Source organism: Ursus americanus, chromosome 12, assembly GCF_024610735.1.
Source record: "Ursus americanus isolate L20-20 chromosome 12, mUrsAme1.1.p, whole genome shotgun sequence".
Taxonomy (NCBI): Eukaryota; Metazoa; Chordata; class Mammalia; order Carnivora; family Ursidae; genus Ursus; species Ursus americanus.
Window position 1 is genome coordinate 67,228,534 of NC_142138.1, and position 17,832 is coordinate 67,246,365.

Below are 17,832 nucleotides of genomic sequence, written 5' to 3' on the forward strand. Positions count from 1 at the left end.
TATGCTGCAATAGTAAAAATACATTGTCCAGATAGTCCAAGCTCTGTGCTGTGCTGGTAAGATCATGTGTGTTTTTTTCCCCCTCATTTGTGGCCCTTTGTTGTTTTGTTTTTTAAGATTTTATTTATTTATGAGAGAGAGAGGGGGAACATGAGCCGGGGTTGGGGGGAGAGCAGAGGGAGAGGGAGAAGCAGTCTTCTTGCTGAACAGGGAACCCTGAGATCATGACCTGAGCCGAAGGCAGATGCTTAACGGACTGAGCCACCCAGTGCCCTTGGGGACCTATGTTTTAAAGAGGTGTTTGATGAACTAGAATCATCTCGTAGGAGGAGGCAGGATGGCCCAGTGTTTGGGGTACATGGGCTTTGGAGTCATATGTGGGTTTGAACTCTGCCTCTGCTATCTCTTAGCTGTGAAATCTTAATCCTTCTAAGCTTCAAGGTCCTCATATGCAGAATATGGATCATAATATACCAGTACTGTTATAGGGAATAATAAAAGAGATAATAGCTGTAAAATGCGTGGCAAATACATAATACACAGTAAGTGCTTTAAAAATGTTGGTCACTGTTATTACTATTATTAACTTAAGCATAGAAGAGCCACCTAAAATGGTGAGGAGATCTGGAAATAATTTTATACTAAGAAATAGTCCAAAGTACTGAATCCTGTAAAAAAGACCAAAGGGTCAATATAACTATATTTAAGTTCTTAAAGGACTACATGTTAGAGAAGCAGAGGCTCATTTTTTGTTCTAGAGAATGGTGAAAGCCACTAAGTGAAAATTTTAGGGAGGCAAAAAAATTTTTAGATGAGATATAATTCACATAGTATTAGATTTACCGTTTTAAAGTGTGCAGTTCAGTGGTGTTTAGTATATTCCAGATATGTGTAACCATCAACAGTATCTAGTTTCAAAATGTGTTTTATTATCCCCACCCTCAAGAAGCTCTCTGTGGTTTCTGTTTTCCCCTCCTCCCAGCCCCTGGCAACAATAATCTCTTTTCTAACTCTGTGGATTTGCCTATTCTGGACGTTTCCTAAAAATGAAATCATACACCATGTGGTGTTTTGTGTCCGGCTTCTTTCAGTTAGCATTATGTTTTCAAGGTTCATCCATGTCATAGCATGTATCAGATCACCATTCCTTTTCATGGCCAAATAATATTTTATTGTATGGATATACCACATTTTATGTATCCACTTATCCATTTTTTTTATCCATTTTTAAATTTTATTTATCCATTTATCAGCTTATGGACATTTGGGTTGTTTCTACTTTTTGCTATTATGACTAATACTACTATGAATATTCTTTACAAATTCTTGTGTGGACTTACATTTTTAGCTATCTTGGGTATATACCAAGGAGGAGAGGCAGAATTTAAGACATCAGAAAGAAAAAGCTTTCTTTTTTTTCCTTTTTCATTTGTTTATTTTTTAATTTAAATTCAATTAATTAACATATATTATTGATTTCAGAGGTAGAGGTCAGTGATTCATCCGTCTTATGTAATACCCAGTGCTCATTACATCCCATGCCCTCCCTAATATCCATCACCCAGCTACCCCATCCCCCTAGTTACCCCATTCCCCCAGCTCCCTCCCCTCTAGCAACCCTCAGTTTGTTTCTTATGATTAAGAGTCAAAAAGAGCTTTCTGATAATGCAGTCCACCCACACTGAAAACTGTTCTGTTGTTGAAGTAGTGAGCCGTTAATTTTATTTTACTTAACAAATGCATGGTGCCAGATACCATTCTAAGCACTTTACAATTATTTAAAAACCCTATGAGGTAAGCACTATTATTAAATCCATTTTACAACAAGGAAGTTTAATAACTTGCTCAGGGTCACACATCAAGTAAATGTGGAGCTGTAATTGAAATCCATGTGCTCTGGTTCTAGAATCTGTACTCTTAATAGCAAGAACAATAATAACTTCAAGCATTTATTCAATTCTTACTACTACTCAGGCACCATGCTTAACTGCTTACATTCAAGTAGAGACTGGCAATCATCTTCTAAGGATATCTTAGAAAGAATTATCTCATTGGGTAGAGATTACCTTAGGGTGCGTTGAGTCCCAAGATTCTGTTATTCCAAGGATAATATCTGGCCTGAGGCTTTTAAGATGATCAGAATTGATATCAAAAAGGAAACTGTAAATATGAATGGGGAGTGTTGTAGGAATTCACTTAATAAGACTTGTCAGAATATGATAATGTTACATATAACTTAAAAGCAGTAACCAAAAGTGGCTTTTGAGATTGTGAATGGAGACCTTAGAAAAATGGAAGAATTAAAGTTTCATGTGAAAATGATCCTACTTTTCAAATGTTCAGTTTCAAGTACTGCAGAGTATATTAGGGTAGGTAGATGACGTTTAGTAAACGGAACATATGGAGCTGGAGCTGTTCATGTGGGTACATGAACGTAGTTCTTCAAAACCAAATCAACAGCAACAACAGTAAGAAATGCATATGAGAGGAAAGAGCAGTGCATCCCAAACTTAAAGTTTCCTCATAATTGATGGGGAAGAAGGAGAAGAGGAATCAGCAATCTAGACTAAGAATTTACCAAGCTTTGAGGTAGAGGGAGTCCTAGAAACCAAATGTAAAAAGATTAAAATGATAGGAGGTGTGGTCAGAGACACCTCCTATAAGGACAGAGAATTTCTTTAAATATTTTTAGGTTTGTTCTTAATTAATCAACTTATTTAGAGAAGGGGTGGGGAGGGGTAGAGGCAGAGAGAGAGAGAATCTCAAGCAGGCTTCACGCCCAGCTTGGAGGAGCCCAACTCGAGGCTCTCTCTCACAGCCCTGAGATCATGACCTGAGCCGAAATCAAGAGTCAGCTGAGCCACCCAGGTGCTCCAGGAAAGAGAATTTCTTTATGATGAAATTTCAGACTCAACTTGACAAAGGGAAAGTCATTGCTCTGAGAGCATAATTTCTGGGTGATAATTAGAATGAAAGTTTTGTTGTAAAGGGACAAGTAAGAACTAGATGGAAGAGAAAGGGAAACTATCTGTAAAATTAGGCCGCAGTTACAGGAGTTTGGTTGTGATGGAAGAAGAATTTGGAAAGGGAAATAGGGCTTAGCGAAAAATGTTCACTAAAACATTTTAAAAGAGATTTGTTAATTTAAGAGATTTGCTAGGTTAAAAGAGATTTGTACATGTTTTAAGGTAAAGGAACAGGCTGATTGATGTCTAGCCCTCTAGAACATTTTAAATAAGAAACTGAGTATTATTATATTAACAGTAGGTCTAGTTTCACATAGAAATAAGATCTAGTTCTATTTATGAACTTTGGGAGAGTAAGTCAGTTGTACGTTATATTATCTTACCTAGAGTAAAAACCTCAAGCTTTCTTCATGGTGGTCTACAGACTCCTCATGATCTGCCTCACAGTACGGCTCTCATCCATTTATCTGCTACTCTTTTTCTTAATCCTTTTGGGAGAGCCACAGAGGTCTCCTTGCTATTCCCAAACATGCCAGGACTGTTTCCTATTTTAGGTCCATTGCATTTGCTGTTCCCTCCTCCTTGAACACACTTCCCCTGCATGGCTAGTCCTTCACCTCATTTACGTGTTGACTGAAATGTGCCTTCTCAGGGAGGCCTTCTCTGATTTTCCTATTTAAAATCAAAATATTTCATTTAACTACATCCTACTGTTCCCACTTCCATCCCTTCCCATCCCCCATTTCCTGTTTTATTATTTTTTTCATAGCACTTAACTCTACCAAACAAATTATGTATTTTACTTACTAATCTTATTTTTTGTCTTCTGTGACTAGAATTTAAACTCTACAAGTTCAAGGACTTTCCTAGCACTAGAACAATATCTGGCACATAATAGGCACTTACTAAATGTTTGTTTCATGAATGAATGAGTGCAATATTCTTTGAAGAAACTGAAATGAGAACATTTTTCTTTGTCATCATTAACATCATTATTAATAAGCATGTTGGATGCTCTATATAGCATTGGGCATCATATATTTTCTTATCGAGTTGTTGGCAAACTTTCTTTTTCTTTTATTTATTTATTTTCTTTTATTTATTTATTTGAGAGAGAGAGAGCGCGCGAGAGATAGAGCACAAGTGGGGGGAGGGGTAGAGGGAGAGAGAAAAGGAGACTCCCTGCTGAGCAGGGAGCTCAAGGTGGGACTCGATCCCAGGACCTTGGGATTGTGACCTGAGCCAAAGGCAGATGCTTAACCGACTGAGCCACCCAGGCACCCGTCAAACTTTTCTATAAAGCACCATATAGTAAATATTTTTCAGGCTAAATGGTCTCATCACAACTACTTAACCCAGTAATGTGTAGGTAGCCATAGACAATCCATAAATGAATGAGTGTGACTGTGTTCCAGTATGACTATTTATGGACACTGAAATTGAATTTTACATAATTTTCAAATGTCACAGAATATTATCTTTTTTTTTCTGGCATTTTCCTAACCATTCAAAAATGTGAAAACTACTCTTAGCTCATGGGCCATACAAAAATAGGCAGTGGACCATAGTAGGTCTACAAGCTGTATTTGCCCACCTCTGCTTTTACTGGTTTCTTTTTTTTTTTTTAAGATTTTATTTATTTATTTACTTGACAGAGATAGAGACTCCAGCGAGAGAGGGAACACAAGCAGGGGGAGTGGGAGAGGAAGAAGCAGGCTTCCAGAGGAGGAGCCTGGTGTGGGGCTCGTTCCCAGAACGCCGAGATCACACCCTGAGCTGAAGGCAGACGCTTAATGACTGAGCCCCGCAGGTGGCTTTTACTGGTTTCTTAAACATACCTTAGTTGAAACTTATTTTCCTGTACTTGGTAGGGAACAACAATGAAGATTAAACCCTAGTGACGTATAATTCAGGAATATTCTTCTTTGGCTCCAGAAAGCTTCATATTGTTTCATTTCTGTTTTCCTGGGAACCTTATGTTTTCTTTACATGTTTATGATACTAACATTTAAATAAACTTGCATTCTCTGAGCAGATGCCATCTGATAGTGTTGGGGAGGTGGTGGTGGTGTAATAGTCCAGGAGCAAAGCTGGGAAAAGCCCACCCAGGTTGAAAAGTTTGCCATTATTTATAAGGTGAATAATTTCCGTATGGGTGAATCTAGAGTTGTCAGCCAGGCTTAACGCCCATAGGACTGCCACTGTGAGTGAGAATTGTGTTGCAGTTTTTAACATCATCCATAACAGACTTCTTACATAACTTACAAATGCTTTTAATAATATAGCTCCGGGATAATTTTGGCTATGCTACATTGACAGTTTTTGTTCTTCTCCTTTAAAAAAATCAGAAAATAACCTATTATCAAATCAAGCTGTGATTTGAATAAAGCATCATATTTTCCTCAGTAAGTTTAAAGAGAGAAAAAATGTTTTTCATTTGCAAAACTTTTTAACATACGGCTCTTCACATACTTGATTTTGTTCAGTTCTTACAACAATGTAGGTAGCTTTATTAACTATTTAAAATGTGAGAGAACTAACAGTGAAGTTACGTAACACGTCTAAGGTCACAGCACCAGGACTCACTCCAAACAGACCTTCTGACCGTAGGAGATGCAGACGCCTCACAGAAGCTTCAGCCAGTCTTTGGTTTTAGTGCTGTGCCCCCTCCTTACTGCCTCTCCATTTCTAGCTTCACCTGCTCATGAAGATGCTCAGAACTCGAGCTGCTCCTGGCTCTGCCATGCTTACTGTATTCAGGTCTAGGAAGAGGGGAGGAGTATGTCACCAGTTACATCACTACCACTGGAGCTACCTACCAGCTCTGTTTCCTCCTCCAGCCATGTTAACTACTGCACAATTCTTCTGGGCGTGTTCTTAGTTCCTTAATATCTGGTCCCCCTCCTTTTCTCAATAACTGGGACCTCTGAAGACCTCACCTTGCCAACCAGTGCCTTATGAAACATCTTGGATATGATTCGGCAAAGATAGGAAGGAGGAAAACACAACCCCGGTGCTTTAAGTCTGGGCGATAGGGAGAATCAGGACATAAAATCTGCACATAGGGAGGGGTGATGGGAGCTGGTTTTGAGGGGGGGAGTTTTATTGGTTTAAGTGTGTCATCTTTGAGGTAATGATGGAGCAGCCTTATAGACCTAGTTTTCTATCCTCCAAAACGTAAAATGGAGAAATAGGTTTAACCAAATATCTGAGGCGACAGCCACGTGGTAAAATTTATAGTTAGAATCAAAGTCTTTGTGTTACGTTTGAATGCTTCTTAGAGGTCTCATTTAAATAACCTCTATATTAGGAAAATGGGACTATCCATGCCTTTTTTTTTTTTTAATGCTGTTTAGAGAATGTAGGATTGTTGTAAATACTACACACAATTTGGGATGGTTGCATATCTTATGAATCAATGGGTGCATATAAAAAGATTCCTCAACACACCACATGGAGAATGTTATAGAATGTTATTCTTGAATTGTTTTCTCTTCTTCACTTTGGCATTTGCATGGTACCTTAGATATTTTTGTGTTATTTTCATTATATTTTGTGCTTTTTTATTTGGTTAAAAAAAGCTGCCTGCTATTTATATCTGAACAGATTTAAGTTTTTAAAAAAGCTCCTTTGAATCCTTCCCCTTTCCTGTACCGCCTTTTTCTTTCTCCATCGTAGAGAAATGTATCCCCTGAACATAACCCAGAAATCTAGATACAGGCCAGTTGATGTCTCAGTAGAAACAAGAAAAGAACTTACTATTTCTCAGTGCTTAATTGAGAGAAAGCGCATGATATTTTCTATATTCTAAATTGGAGAGGAGAAGTGGGTCAGTCCATGCATTATCATGTGAATGTCTTAATCCTAACAAATTACTTAGTCAAAATGAGAAAGGTAATGAATTTAAACAGACAAGTATCAACAATGCTGCACAAAAAAGTGCTGGTACACCATACCAGCCTATACCTACATGAGAAAAGCTGTGGTTGCATTTTCCCTTGATAAAAATTATGCTGACCGGCCATGGCAGACCATGCTGGGTCACCCACCTGGTATTCTGTCACCTACCAAGACTTGAAAGGACAGGAGAGTGTGTGGTTAAGTTCTCTAAGCACTTCTTTTTTTTTTTTTTTAAGTTTTTGTTTATTTGAGAGAGAGAGAGTAGGAGCAGGGGGAGGGGCCAAGGGAGAGGGAAAGGGAGAAGCAGACACCCCGCTGAGCATAGAGCCTGATGCTGGTCTCCTCCCAAGAGAGATCATGACCTGAGCCGAAGTCAGACTCTTAACCAACTGAGCCACCCAGGCACCCCAGCCTTAGTATTTATTTATTTATTTATTTATTTATTTATTTATTTATATATTATATTATATTATATTATATTATATTATATTAGTCACCATACAGCACATCCCTGGTTTTTGATGTGAAGTTCGATGATTCATTAGTTGCGTATAACACCCAGTGCACCATGCAATCCGTGCCCTCCTTACTACCCATCACCAGCCTATCCCATTCCCCCACCCCCCTCCCCTCTGAAGCCCTCAGATTGTTTCTTAGAGTCCATAGTCTTTTGTGCTTCTGAACAAAGGCAGTTTTATAGGTTGCACCTTTAGGTCTCTCAGTTCACAGTCTAGTGTTTTCTTGAATGCACTGCGTTATCTTTTAATTTTTGGACTTACAAGAAGTCGGGTGTTTTCATGGACTCCTCCTCTCTTTTCCAGATGTCAGGAGGGTTTCTTGGGAGAATATTGTCAACATCGAGACCCCTGTGAGAAGAACCGCTGCCAAAATGGTGGGACGTGTGTGGCCCAGGCCATGTTGGGGAAAGCCACATGCCGATGTGCCCTGGGGTTCACTTGAGATGATTGCCAGTACTCGACCACTCATCCCTGCTTTGTTTCTCACCCCTGCCTGAATGGAGGCACCTGCCACGTGCGTAGCCGGGATGACTATGAGTACACCTGCCAAGTTGGTTTCCCAGGTAACAAATGTGACTCTGGGCTATATTTTCCTATTCTCAGCAGATACCTTTCCTTAGCATCTCTTAGATCTTGACATGTAGTTCTTAAGGATCCTCTAACTCTGGTGTATGTTTAACATTATGATAAGGAACTAGAGTGTTCCAGACAACTATCTTTAACTTCCTTTTGAGATTTCTAAGAGGAGAGAAAGAGAAAGGCAGAAATATTTGACTGCCTAAAGTATATATGTCAAGATTGGGGATCAGAACTTTATTTCACCATCCCTAGAAGAAAAGCTGTCTGTGCTATTGATTACTTGCTGCTTGAAATCTCTCCCTAGACATTCAGGGCCCTGGTTTTCTGGTTTTCTGTACTCTGACTATTCCTTTAGCTTCTGCATTGCCTTGTCCTCATCCATGAAATTTTTGTGTTCCTTGGAACTCTGTTTTGAGCCCTCTTTTGAGCCTTATCACAGCTCCCCCAGCTATCTCCAGTGGCTTCAGCTGTCATTATCTTCATCAGTTGCTGGTGACTCTTCTAGTCATCCATTTCACTCCCCCCCTACCCTACATTCAGGCTCATATTTCTAACTATGTGCTGCATATTATCCTTGGAAACTTGACAAGTACCTCACATTCAACATGTTGATATAAATGGGGTGGTAGTGATGTATAGTCCATGTATTTCAAACTAGATCCCCCTTCTCCCTTACCCCACTTAGAGTCAGGCCCCTAACCTAGCCCCTGAAGCACCTCTCACCTGTTACTCTTCTCCATTTCCTCTCCTGCTCTGCAGTTGAGGTCTATCCTGTCCACGTTGGTGACAGGTCAGCCCTCACCTGGGCTTCTGCAGTTGTTTCCTAACTGGTTTCCTTGCTGTTACTTTCTCCCCATCTTGTTCATCTGTCCCATTGCCACATCTTTGATCGTGGATGCCAGTCATCTCACAAACTCACCTGCTTACAATGTCTAATGACTTTTTATCATCTGTAGAGTCGACTGCAAACCCTTTTACATGGCTTCCATAGCCTGTCATGGTCTCGGCCTTACATCTTTTTATAGCTTTACTTCCCACAAGCATCTAGCTCTAGTCACACCAACATTCTCACCATTTCCTGAAAATGTCATATTTCCTGTTGCCTCCATGCTGTTGCACACCCCTTTGCCTGGAATGCCCTCTTCTACAATTGGTGATTGCCCAATGTTATTTAAAATTCTGTCTTAGTGACTTTTTTGTGTGTGATTCCTTTAAGCAGTCTCTATGTTCTATTATCTTATGTATCACATTTTACTGTAATAGTTTTTTATATGTCTCTCATCTGACTAGATTGTGAGTTCTTCAAAGGTGGGTCTGAGCTTTATTCAAAATGAACCATAGATGTTTATTAAGTTAGATGAGGAAAGCAGAACCATTCAATATCTTGTTGCCCGCTACACTAGCAATTCTGTAAATCTGATGAACAAAAATTAAAAATGTACTCAGTAAACTAGACTGGATTGGTTAGTTTGGAACACTTGTTTTATTGATTTTTCATTAAAAGATGGTGGTGGTGGTAGAGGATAGTTAGAATGGTCCATTATCTTCATCACGACCATGACAGAATTGTGATTCATTGAAGAGATTTGGTGGTTAAAAGAATAATTTTTTCGTGATTGTCAGTTTTGAATTGTTTTGTTCCACAGGCGAAGGGAAGGCATAGCCATTTAAAACATTTTAATCCTGACTAGTGAAAATGGCAATAATGTCTTCTTAATAATTAAGATGTTACTCTGAAATGATCTCCATATTAAAACTTCTTCCTTTGCCCTTAAAAGGATCTCTTCTTGGTGTTTTGCAGGGCTCTGATTATTTTCACACATCTCCCACTTTTGTCTGTCTTTAGGAATTACAAGAGTTAAGTTTACCATTTTGGTTTTGTGGTAGCCCTTATACCCCACCTAGTCAGACCTTCTTGGGTTTATCTCCACTCATAGTTGAAGAAGCAGAGGTGGGAAGTTAGTGCCTGTACGTAGCACAGGTTCAGGGACCTTTCTGTTTCAGTTGTAGGCAAATACTCTATATACACAGTTGCCAGAAGGAACCATTTTTATCTCTTCCCTATTGTAGGTAAGTTCCTCTCAGAGGAATGAAGAAAAAATAGGAAGAAGAATTTTAGTTCCTTCTTTTTCTCTCTGCTTAACATCTTGAGATACATGTGCTGTGCCCAGTTTTTTTTTTTTTGTTTCTTTTTTTTTAAGATTTTATTTATTTATTTGAGAGTGGGAGAGAGAGAGCTCGCGTGCACACGCATAAGTGGGGGAAGGGGCAGAGGGAGAAGCAGACTCCCTGCTGACCAGGGAGCTGGACATGGGGCTTGATCCCAGGACCTCAGGATCATGACCTGAGCTGAAAGCAGATGCTTAACTGACTGAGCCACACAGGCGCCCCTGCTGTGCCCAAATTTTTAGTGTACCTTTCCCCTTTGATGTGACATTCCTTGATAGAGAACACTTCTGCGTGCTCATGTGTCACCTCCTTCTTCCTTTTAGAAAAGCTGTCATGGCTTTCATTTGTTTTTCTATGGGGGTCAGATATTTGGATGTTTACCTAGACAACCAATTGGAATACTAACAAGTTCAGGGGGTTCTTGTAATCTTAGGTAAAAACAAAAAGCTTAAGCTAATGAAAACAAAAATCCATATGAATACCAGATTTACTAATAGCATGGGAATTTTTCTTTTTTCTCTGTCTTTCTGCCTCAAAGACGTGCCTTAGGATCCAGCACATCAGAGTCTTCTGGCTTCCTCTTATATTTTCCTACTTCAGAGTCCACAAGACGTACCTTTCTAGACCTTTATTCTCATAATAGCTTCTAGTTTTTTTCATAGATAAGTAGCCAGAGATTCTTCATCCTCTTCAAACACATCAAGCAGTATTTATAGCAAGACCACAATTAATAAAATGTTTCCCAGAATACGTGTGTGGGTTGTGTTTAAAGAAAATAAAAGTAGCATTGACTTGTTTCTATCATATAAGAGGTCTGTTAGTGATTGTATATTGTGGAAAAGGTCAATGCATTTTATTCACTCAGAAGACATGCTTTGAGAGTCTACTACAGGGATCCAGCCCCTGCCCATGTTATGGGTGATATAAATGGAAACAGCAAATTTGGGCTGTGTATATACATGTGCAGATATGTGTGTGAGAGAGAATGATTTAGGGAGCTGAGAAGGGCAATAAGGTAACTTATGAGTAGAGTTGTCAAGTGGAAGTTCACTAGGTAAACAAAAAGGAAGATGGCATTCCAAGGAGAGGCGCAGCTTATGCAAAGACAAGGTGTGAGACAGTAGGGAGATCCAGACCCTTCTTTGCCCCTGAAGGGATGGCTGGAATCCTGCAAGGATGGGCTTCATATGACTAGCCTACAGTCCCTGCAATGTGCTCCACTAAGTCTTTGTATTTGCCCGAGGGTGCCAGGGAGTGACTATATCAGGTGATCTTTTTTTTTTTTTTTAAGAATTTATTTATTTATTTGACAGAGAGAGACAGCCAGTGAGAGAGGGAACACAGCAGGGGGAGTGGGAGAGGAAGAAGCAGGCTCCTAGTGGAGGAGCCTGATGTGGGGCTCGAACCCAGAACGCTGGGATCACGCCCTGAGCCGAAGGCAGATGCTTAACCACTGCGCTACCCAGGTGCCCTTATATCAGGTGATCTTGAGAAGGCTCTGATTTGGGCCTCCTGTGAAGTTCAGTGAGTTTAGGGAGTCTCCACACAGTAGAGCTGTTGGATGGGTGGGAGACGTGGAATGTTGAGGCTGAGGCTGGCTCCCACTTCAGTGGGGAGCATTGAGTTCTGTTCTCCTTCCATAGGTAAGCTGTGCCAGTGGACTGATGCCTGCCTGTCTCATCCCTGTGCAAATGGAAGTACCTATACCACTGTGGCCAACCAGTTCTCCTGCAAATGCCTCACAGGCTTCACAGGACAGAAGTGTGAGACTGATGTCAATGAGTGTGACATTCCAGGACAGTGCCAGCATGGTGGCACCTGCCTCAACCTACCAGGTTCCTATCAGTGCCAGTGCCCCCAAGGCTTCACAGGCCAGCACTGTAACAGCCCCTACTTGCCTGTGCACCCTCCCCCTGTGTCAATGGTGGCACCTGCCAGCAGACTGGTGACTTCACGTTTGAATGCAACTGCCTTCCAGGTAAGGAGAACCCCTAGTGTCTTGGGGTTGGGGGAAAACACCTTCAGTGCAGAAGGAAGGTGGTGGGAGTGGCTCAGTTGCTCCTTTAGGAAATATCCTTCTGAGCAGGAAGAAGGGGAAGTAAGGATTTTGTGTGGGGTGGGTTGCTGGTGAGGGAAGAGTTGTATGAGCTAATAGGGTCCATAAACTGAGTAGGGGGTAATTTAACATGTCAGAGTTTATGATGATGAGTGGCTAGGAAATTGTTTATTGTCCTTTTTGGAGGAACAGCAAGAAATAAGAGAAACAGCTCTGAGAAAGAGACAGATAGGCCTATGGAATGGAAGGGAACACAATGAGAATTAGCCGTTGAAAAATATGTGTGATTAGTAAAGTGCTGTAAACTGAATTGACAATAATAGTAGGTGATCAACTTTCCTATATGCTTTCACCTCTGAAGGTATAATAGATTATTTTCCTACCTACCTAAATGCACCCTCGTACTCTTTTGTAACGTTCCCTGGGCTCCTGGCCCTCTCCATGTACCCTCTCTGACTTTGAGTAACCTTGCTCTGACATGAAGCTAGAGAATTTTGGAACTGGGATAATGCTGTGTTACTCAATGGGTACTTCTTGATGCATGCTGATAGATAAGGTATGTCACATCCAGACATAACTACAAGATAGAAGCCAAGAAAAGAACAATTCATGGGAGCTTGGGGCCCAGGATTCTGTAGAGATGGAGAAAGGAACAAGCCCAGCCAATTTGCTAACCCCTTGTAAAAATGACGAGGAGGTTGAAAACCGAGAATTTTGATTGGGAACAGAACACAAGCAGCTGGAGCAGATGAATTACTAAGCAACAAAGATTCCATTTTTTTTTTTTTAAGATTTTATTTATTTATTTGACAGAGACAGAGACAGCCAGCGAGAGAGGGAACACAAGCAGGGGGAGTGGGAGAGGAAGAAGCAGGCTCACAGCAGAGGAGCCTGATGTGGGGCTCGATCCCAGCACGCCGGGATCACGCCCTGAGCCGAAGGCAGACGCTCAACCGCTCAACCGCTGTGCCACCCAGGTGCCCCCAAAGATTCCGCTTTTATACAAATATCCTTAGTTCAAAAACAAAAGAAGGAAAACTGTAGGGGGGAATAAAGTGCTAAGTAAGCAGAAGTGCCTCAGAAAGCAGTTGTTCTAGCTGCTCTTTCAGAAAATGAGAATCTTAGATTCTGGTGTCATGGATGTGTTTCACATATAACGGGACTGTGTGTTTTATTTCTGGGGGTTAAAGGTCGTACGTTGGTTCTTGGTATAAAACCCAATGGTAATTAATTCATTTCATTCAGTAAAAATTTATCGACTGCCACTTGTTTTCTGGGCACTGTGCTATGTGCTTGGAAAAGAGTGATACAGGATGCGGCCACATAATAAAAAACTTCATTCCATTTTACTGTAAGCCGCAAGAATAAGCTCTTAATTGTATTGCTTTCGGTTTCTCTTTCAATGAAGACTAGGTAATGCTATCATTGTAGACGCTAAGTAAATTTTATTGACTGAGTATTATTGTCATCCACATTATCTTGTAGAAGAAATAACTAAAAGATATCTTTCTTCACTCCCATATTTGTTGGCCATATGCTAAGAGTTAAAGAAGGAGGCAAATGTAAACAATTTAATTTTACACGTATTCTAATAATCTAATAGTCTAAGTGGCTAATAATTGAGATTAGCATGATTTATTATTGAAAGCTAAATGTGTTTTTTCATTTCAAGAAAATTATTTTTAATAGTTGCCCAGAACAAGAGGTTGATTTGGCAGAGAAATACGGTCGGGAAGTCAGAGAAGTCAATAAAGGAAGTTTTTAGCTAAGAGAGAGTGATTGTTCACTCCCATAGTCTCTGCATTGTTATCCATTAACCACGATAAGAACCTTAGGGAATTCTGAGAGTGTGTCCAGGAAAGGATCTGTCAAACCAGAATAGTATCTCCTCCTTGAGAGAGGAAATAACCAGGGATTCCACAGCTGAGAGGCTGCCAGGGCTCGTGGGATGAAGTAAGGAGATCTTGGCTGTCTTTTACGCTCTGCTTGTAATTTAAAGCAAGACATTTGTTTACTCACTAATGAAGTGGGCCTGTGTGTGTGTGTGTGTGTGTGTGTGTGTGTGTGTGTGTGTCTGTGTCGGGGTTCGGGATGGGGATGTGGGGTGGGGGAGAAGATTTGGCAAAGAGAAAACTAACACTTATCCAATGCCTTTTATGAGTTAGGCCCTGTGCCAGGTACTTCTGCCTCCATTAGCTCAATTATACAAAAACCTTGGGGAAAGGTATGATTTTTCTAGTTTTCCCAGGTGAAATAGCTCAAGTTTGGAGATGTTAAGTGATTTACCCATAGTTCAAGTTTGGAGATGTTAAGTTTTACCCAAAGTCGCACAGCTAAGATGTGGTTAGGCTGAGGCCTGAAAACCAGAGACGTTATTTCTAAAGCCTCTACGTCTTACTGCATCGTACTGCACTGCTTGTCTATCCCTGAAGGTACTTTGAAAATGTGTGACACTTTTTGTTAAATGCTTTGACATGTTTGGATTAAAAAAAAAAAAGTAGAAGATACTTCTAATTATGATCAAATACTCTTTGTTACCTATCAGCCTATGTATGGCACCATGCAGACATTTAAGATACTTAAGTAGACTAGTTCTTGCCTTTTGGGGTCGCATGATCTAAAACAGATGACATCAGCTTAGACAATGTATACAAAGAAATTTAAAGAGAATTCAAAACAATAGACGATGCAGTATGTATTTACACAGTTTGTAAGAGTTTATGCTCATTGTTTTTATGTCCCAGGTGGAGTTTGGAAAGTATTAACTTTATTTCCATATAGGGAAATAGTGCCTGGAGATTATTTTTTCTGAGAAAGTCCTTTTCATAATGCAATACCATTCTCCTTGCCCCTCCTTCCATTGTGCTGCACACTATTCAAGAGACTAAAATGTTACTTAAAATAATAATCACTATCTCCATGTAAATAACACCCTTATTTGAAGAGAATCATAGTTTCAGTTCTAAAAATGGAGAAACCAAGTCAGCAGGAGGGACAAAGGCTTGTTATGGTATTAAGCAACTCCCCTGTGTGCTTCCTGCCACATTTCAAGTCGTTGCACTTTTAATTGAGGCCTACCCTAATCACCCTATTTCAAATAGTAACCATCTCCCTCCCCCCTTAATTATTGGCCCTGGTCTACTTTTTCTTTTTCTGTAACACTTATCATCTGCTTAGTATATAATTTGCACTATATAATTTACTTCATTATGTCTATTGTCTATTGTCTGTCTTTTCCAAATTCTGCCGCCCCTTCCCCTCTTCAGAGTGAAAGCTAGAATCTTTGTTTTTGTTTAGTGATGTATCCCAAGCACCCCAAAACAGTGCCAAGTTCATAAGAGGCACACAAATATTTATCAACCAAGTGAGTTTAGTGTTGAGAATGTAATTTTGGTCTTCTCCTTTTCTTCCTGGTACCATACTTCCTAGACTTAGTGTGGCTTCTCCTTTAGTTCTTGTGTACTCTGGTACTGGATAAGAATTTCAGAGTCCTTTTCAACTCTGAAAGTCAGTGAACCACACATAAGTTAGTGACTATTCAAATGGTCACGTTATACTTCTTTTCCTGCAAAGGACACTATAGTTACTGTGAGTTGATTTTTAAATTTTTATTATTGAAGTATAGTTGACATACAATGTTATATTAGTTTCCGGTGTACAACATAGTGTTTCGACAAGTTTATACATTATGCAGTGCTCACCACAGTAAGTGCAGTCACTGTCTCCATACAACACTATTACGATATTACAGACTATATTCCCTCTGCTGTTCTTTTCACCTCCGTGATGTATTTATTTTATTACTGGAAGTTTGTCCCTCTTTATCCCTTTTACTTCTTTTGCCCATCCTCCCACCCCTACCTCCTTTCTGGCAACTACTGGTTTGTTCTCTATATTTAAGAGTCTGTTTTGTTTTTTAGATTCCACATATAAGTGAAATGATGTGGTATTTGTCTTTCTCTGTCTGACTTATTTCTTTTAACGTATAATACCCTCTAGGTCCATCCATGTTTTCACAAATGGCAAGATTTCTTTCCTTTTTATGGTTGAGTAATATGAGTGTAGTATTTGAGTATTAAAACTGCAAAAGTGACTCATCTTGTGTAACAGAGAAAGAAGTGTTTCTCCACAGAGGGAAGAAAAAAGGAATATATTCAAGAGGGAACTAATCTAATCAAACCAAGGAACCGTATTTCATTTTCTCCTTGGATGATCAACTGTTAATAATCCAGATCCTTTGTGGGCTACCATTAAATAAGTCTTTAGCAGAAGCCCTGAAGAGGGACACTCAGCCCGAATAATTTTAATGTAAGAGCAACATAGAAAATAAATTATTGGATCATCGATTCTCAGTATTTTTGGGTTAGGGCCGAATAGTGGGGAGAGAATGAATTAGGCTGTTTTTGTGTTTGTGAATATTTTAAAAAGTAGCACAGATGATCAGAGAACAGTAGATTGTTTGGATCTGTTGGCCGTGCCTTGTGAGTTCACATTTGGGTTGGCCAGTCCTCAATGTACTTTACTTTTCTTTCTCTCCTATACCTGTCTATTCCTTTATGATTTTTTAAAAATTCCCTAAGAAGCTGTCTGATCTGTCCTCTCCAAACAGTGGAGGCTTATTCTTCGTGAACTACCTCTGTACTTTACAGGCTGATTATACGTGATACCCCCATATCATTAAAATAAAGCTTAAGCCCATTTTGTGGCTTTTGTGTCTGAGCTTCAAAACTGTTAGAAATAATTCCCTTTTGTATTCTCATATGCAGGGGCATGTAACTTTCTCTTGGGTATTATCCTAGTCATACTTCGGCAGATTTCTCTGGAGCTGTTGCAGAAATGATCATACCACTTTCCAGGGTGCATTATTTTAGTGCCAGTTTTAGTTGATGTTCCTGGAAGTCTTTCCAATTCTCCTATGCTCAGTAGTTTGGACCATGCTATCTCCTTAGCTTTCTGTCACCTTCCCCTGCCCACCTTGCCTTTTTATATAGAAATTATTCTTTTGTAAAAAAAGATTTTATTTATTTATTTATTTAGAGAGTGTGAGTGGGGGAGGGGCAAAGGGAGAGAGAGAAAGAGAGAAAATCTCCAGCTGACTCCACCTGGAGCACAGAGCCTGATACGGGGCTCCATGCCATGACCCTGAGATCATGACCTGAGCCAAAATCAACAGTTGGATGCTCACCTGACTGAGCCACCCACGTGCCCCTAGAGCTTATTCTTTATGATGTGTCAAAGGCACCTCTTTCACTGAAATGCCTTCTATGTTCCCAATCCCCATGGGGATTGGAGACTTTCCCCAAGGTCTTTTGGTAACTTGTATACCTCTAGCACAGCACGTATCAAACTGATTGTTTATTTGTTCATCTTTCCCAGTAGACGCTCTCATTTTAACTCTTCCTCCCAGTACCAACTTAGTGTGTGGCACAAAATTTAGACCCAGTGAATATTTGACAAATGAATTGAATGTGATAGAAAAGAGAATTATTGTATTCTATAATTTAAATATATATATACCGAATTTCTTTCTTTTGATTCACCTTATTTATTTCTTTTACTTTTTCGGTGATGAATTCAGAAGAGTGGAGATCATTAGGGAGATATCAAGAGAGGCATGTAGGAGCAGCAGCCTGGGTGGGTGGTA

At 39.9% G+C, this 17,832-nt stretch overlaps 1 protein-coding gene across 1 annotated transcript in view; it reads left to right on the plus strand.

Annotated features, from left to right (window-relative positions):
* LOC123803675 (notch homolog 2 N-terminal-like protein A) overlaps nucleotides 1–17,832 on the plus strand; it is a gene marked incomplete at its 5' end in the record, with an annotated part of 142,237 nt that overhangs the window by 67,128 nt on the left and 57,277 nt on the right. The window contains 4 exon segments of the mRNA XM_087865733.1: nucleotides 7,688–7,947; nucleotides 11,776–12,027; nucleotides 12,030–12,110; nucleotides 13,002–13,165. Coding sequence (XP_087721859.1) covers nucleotides 7,688–7,947; nucleotides 11,776–12,027; nucleotides 12,030–12,110; nucleotides 13,002–13,165 — 757 coding nt within the window.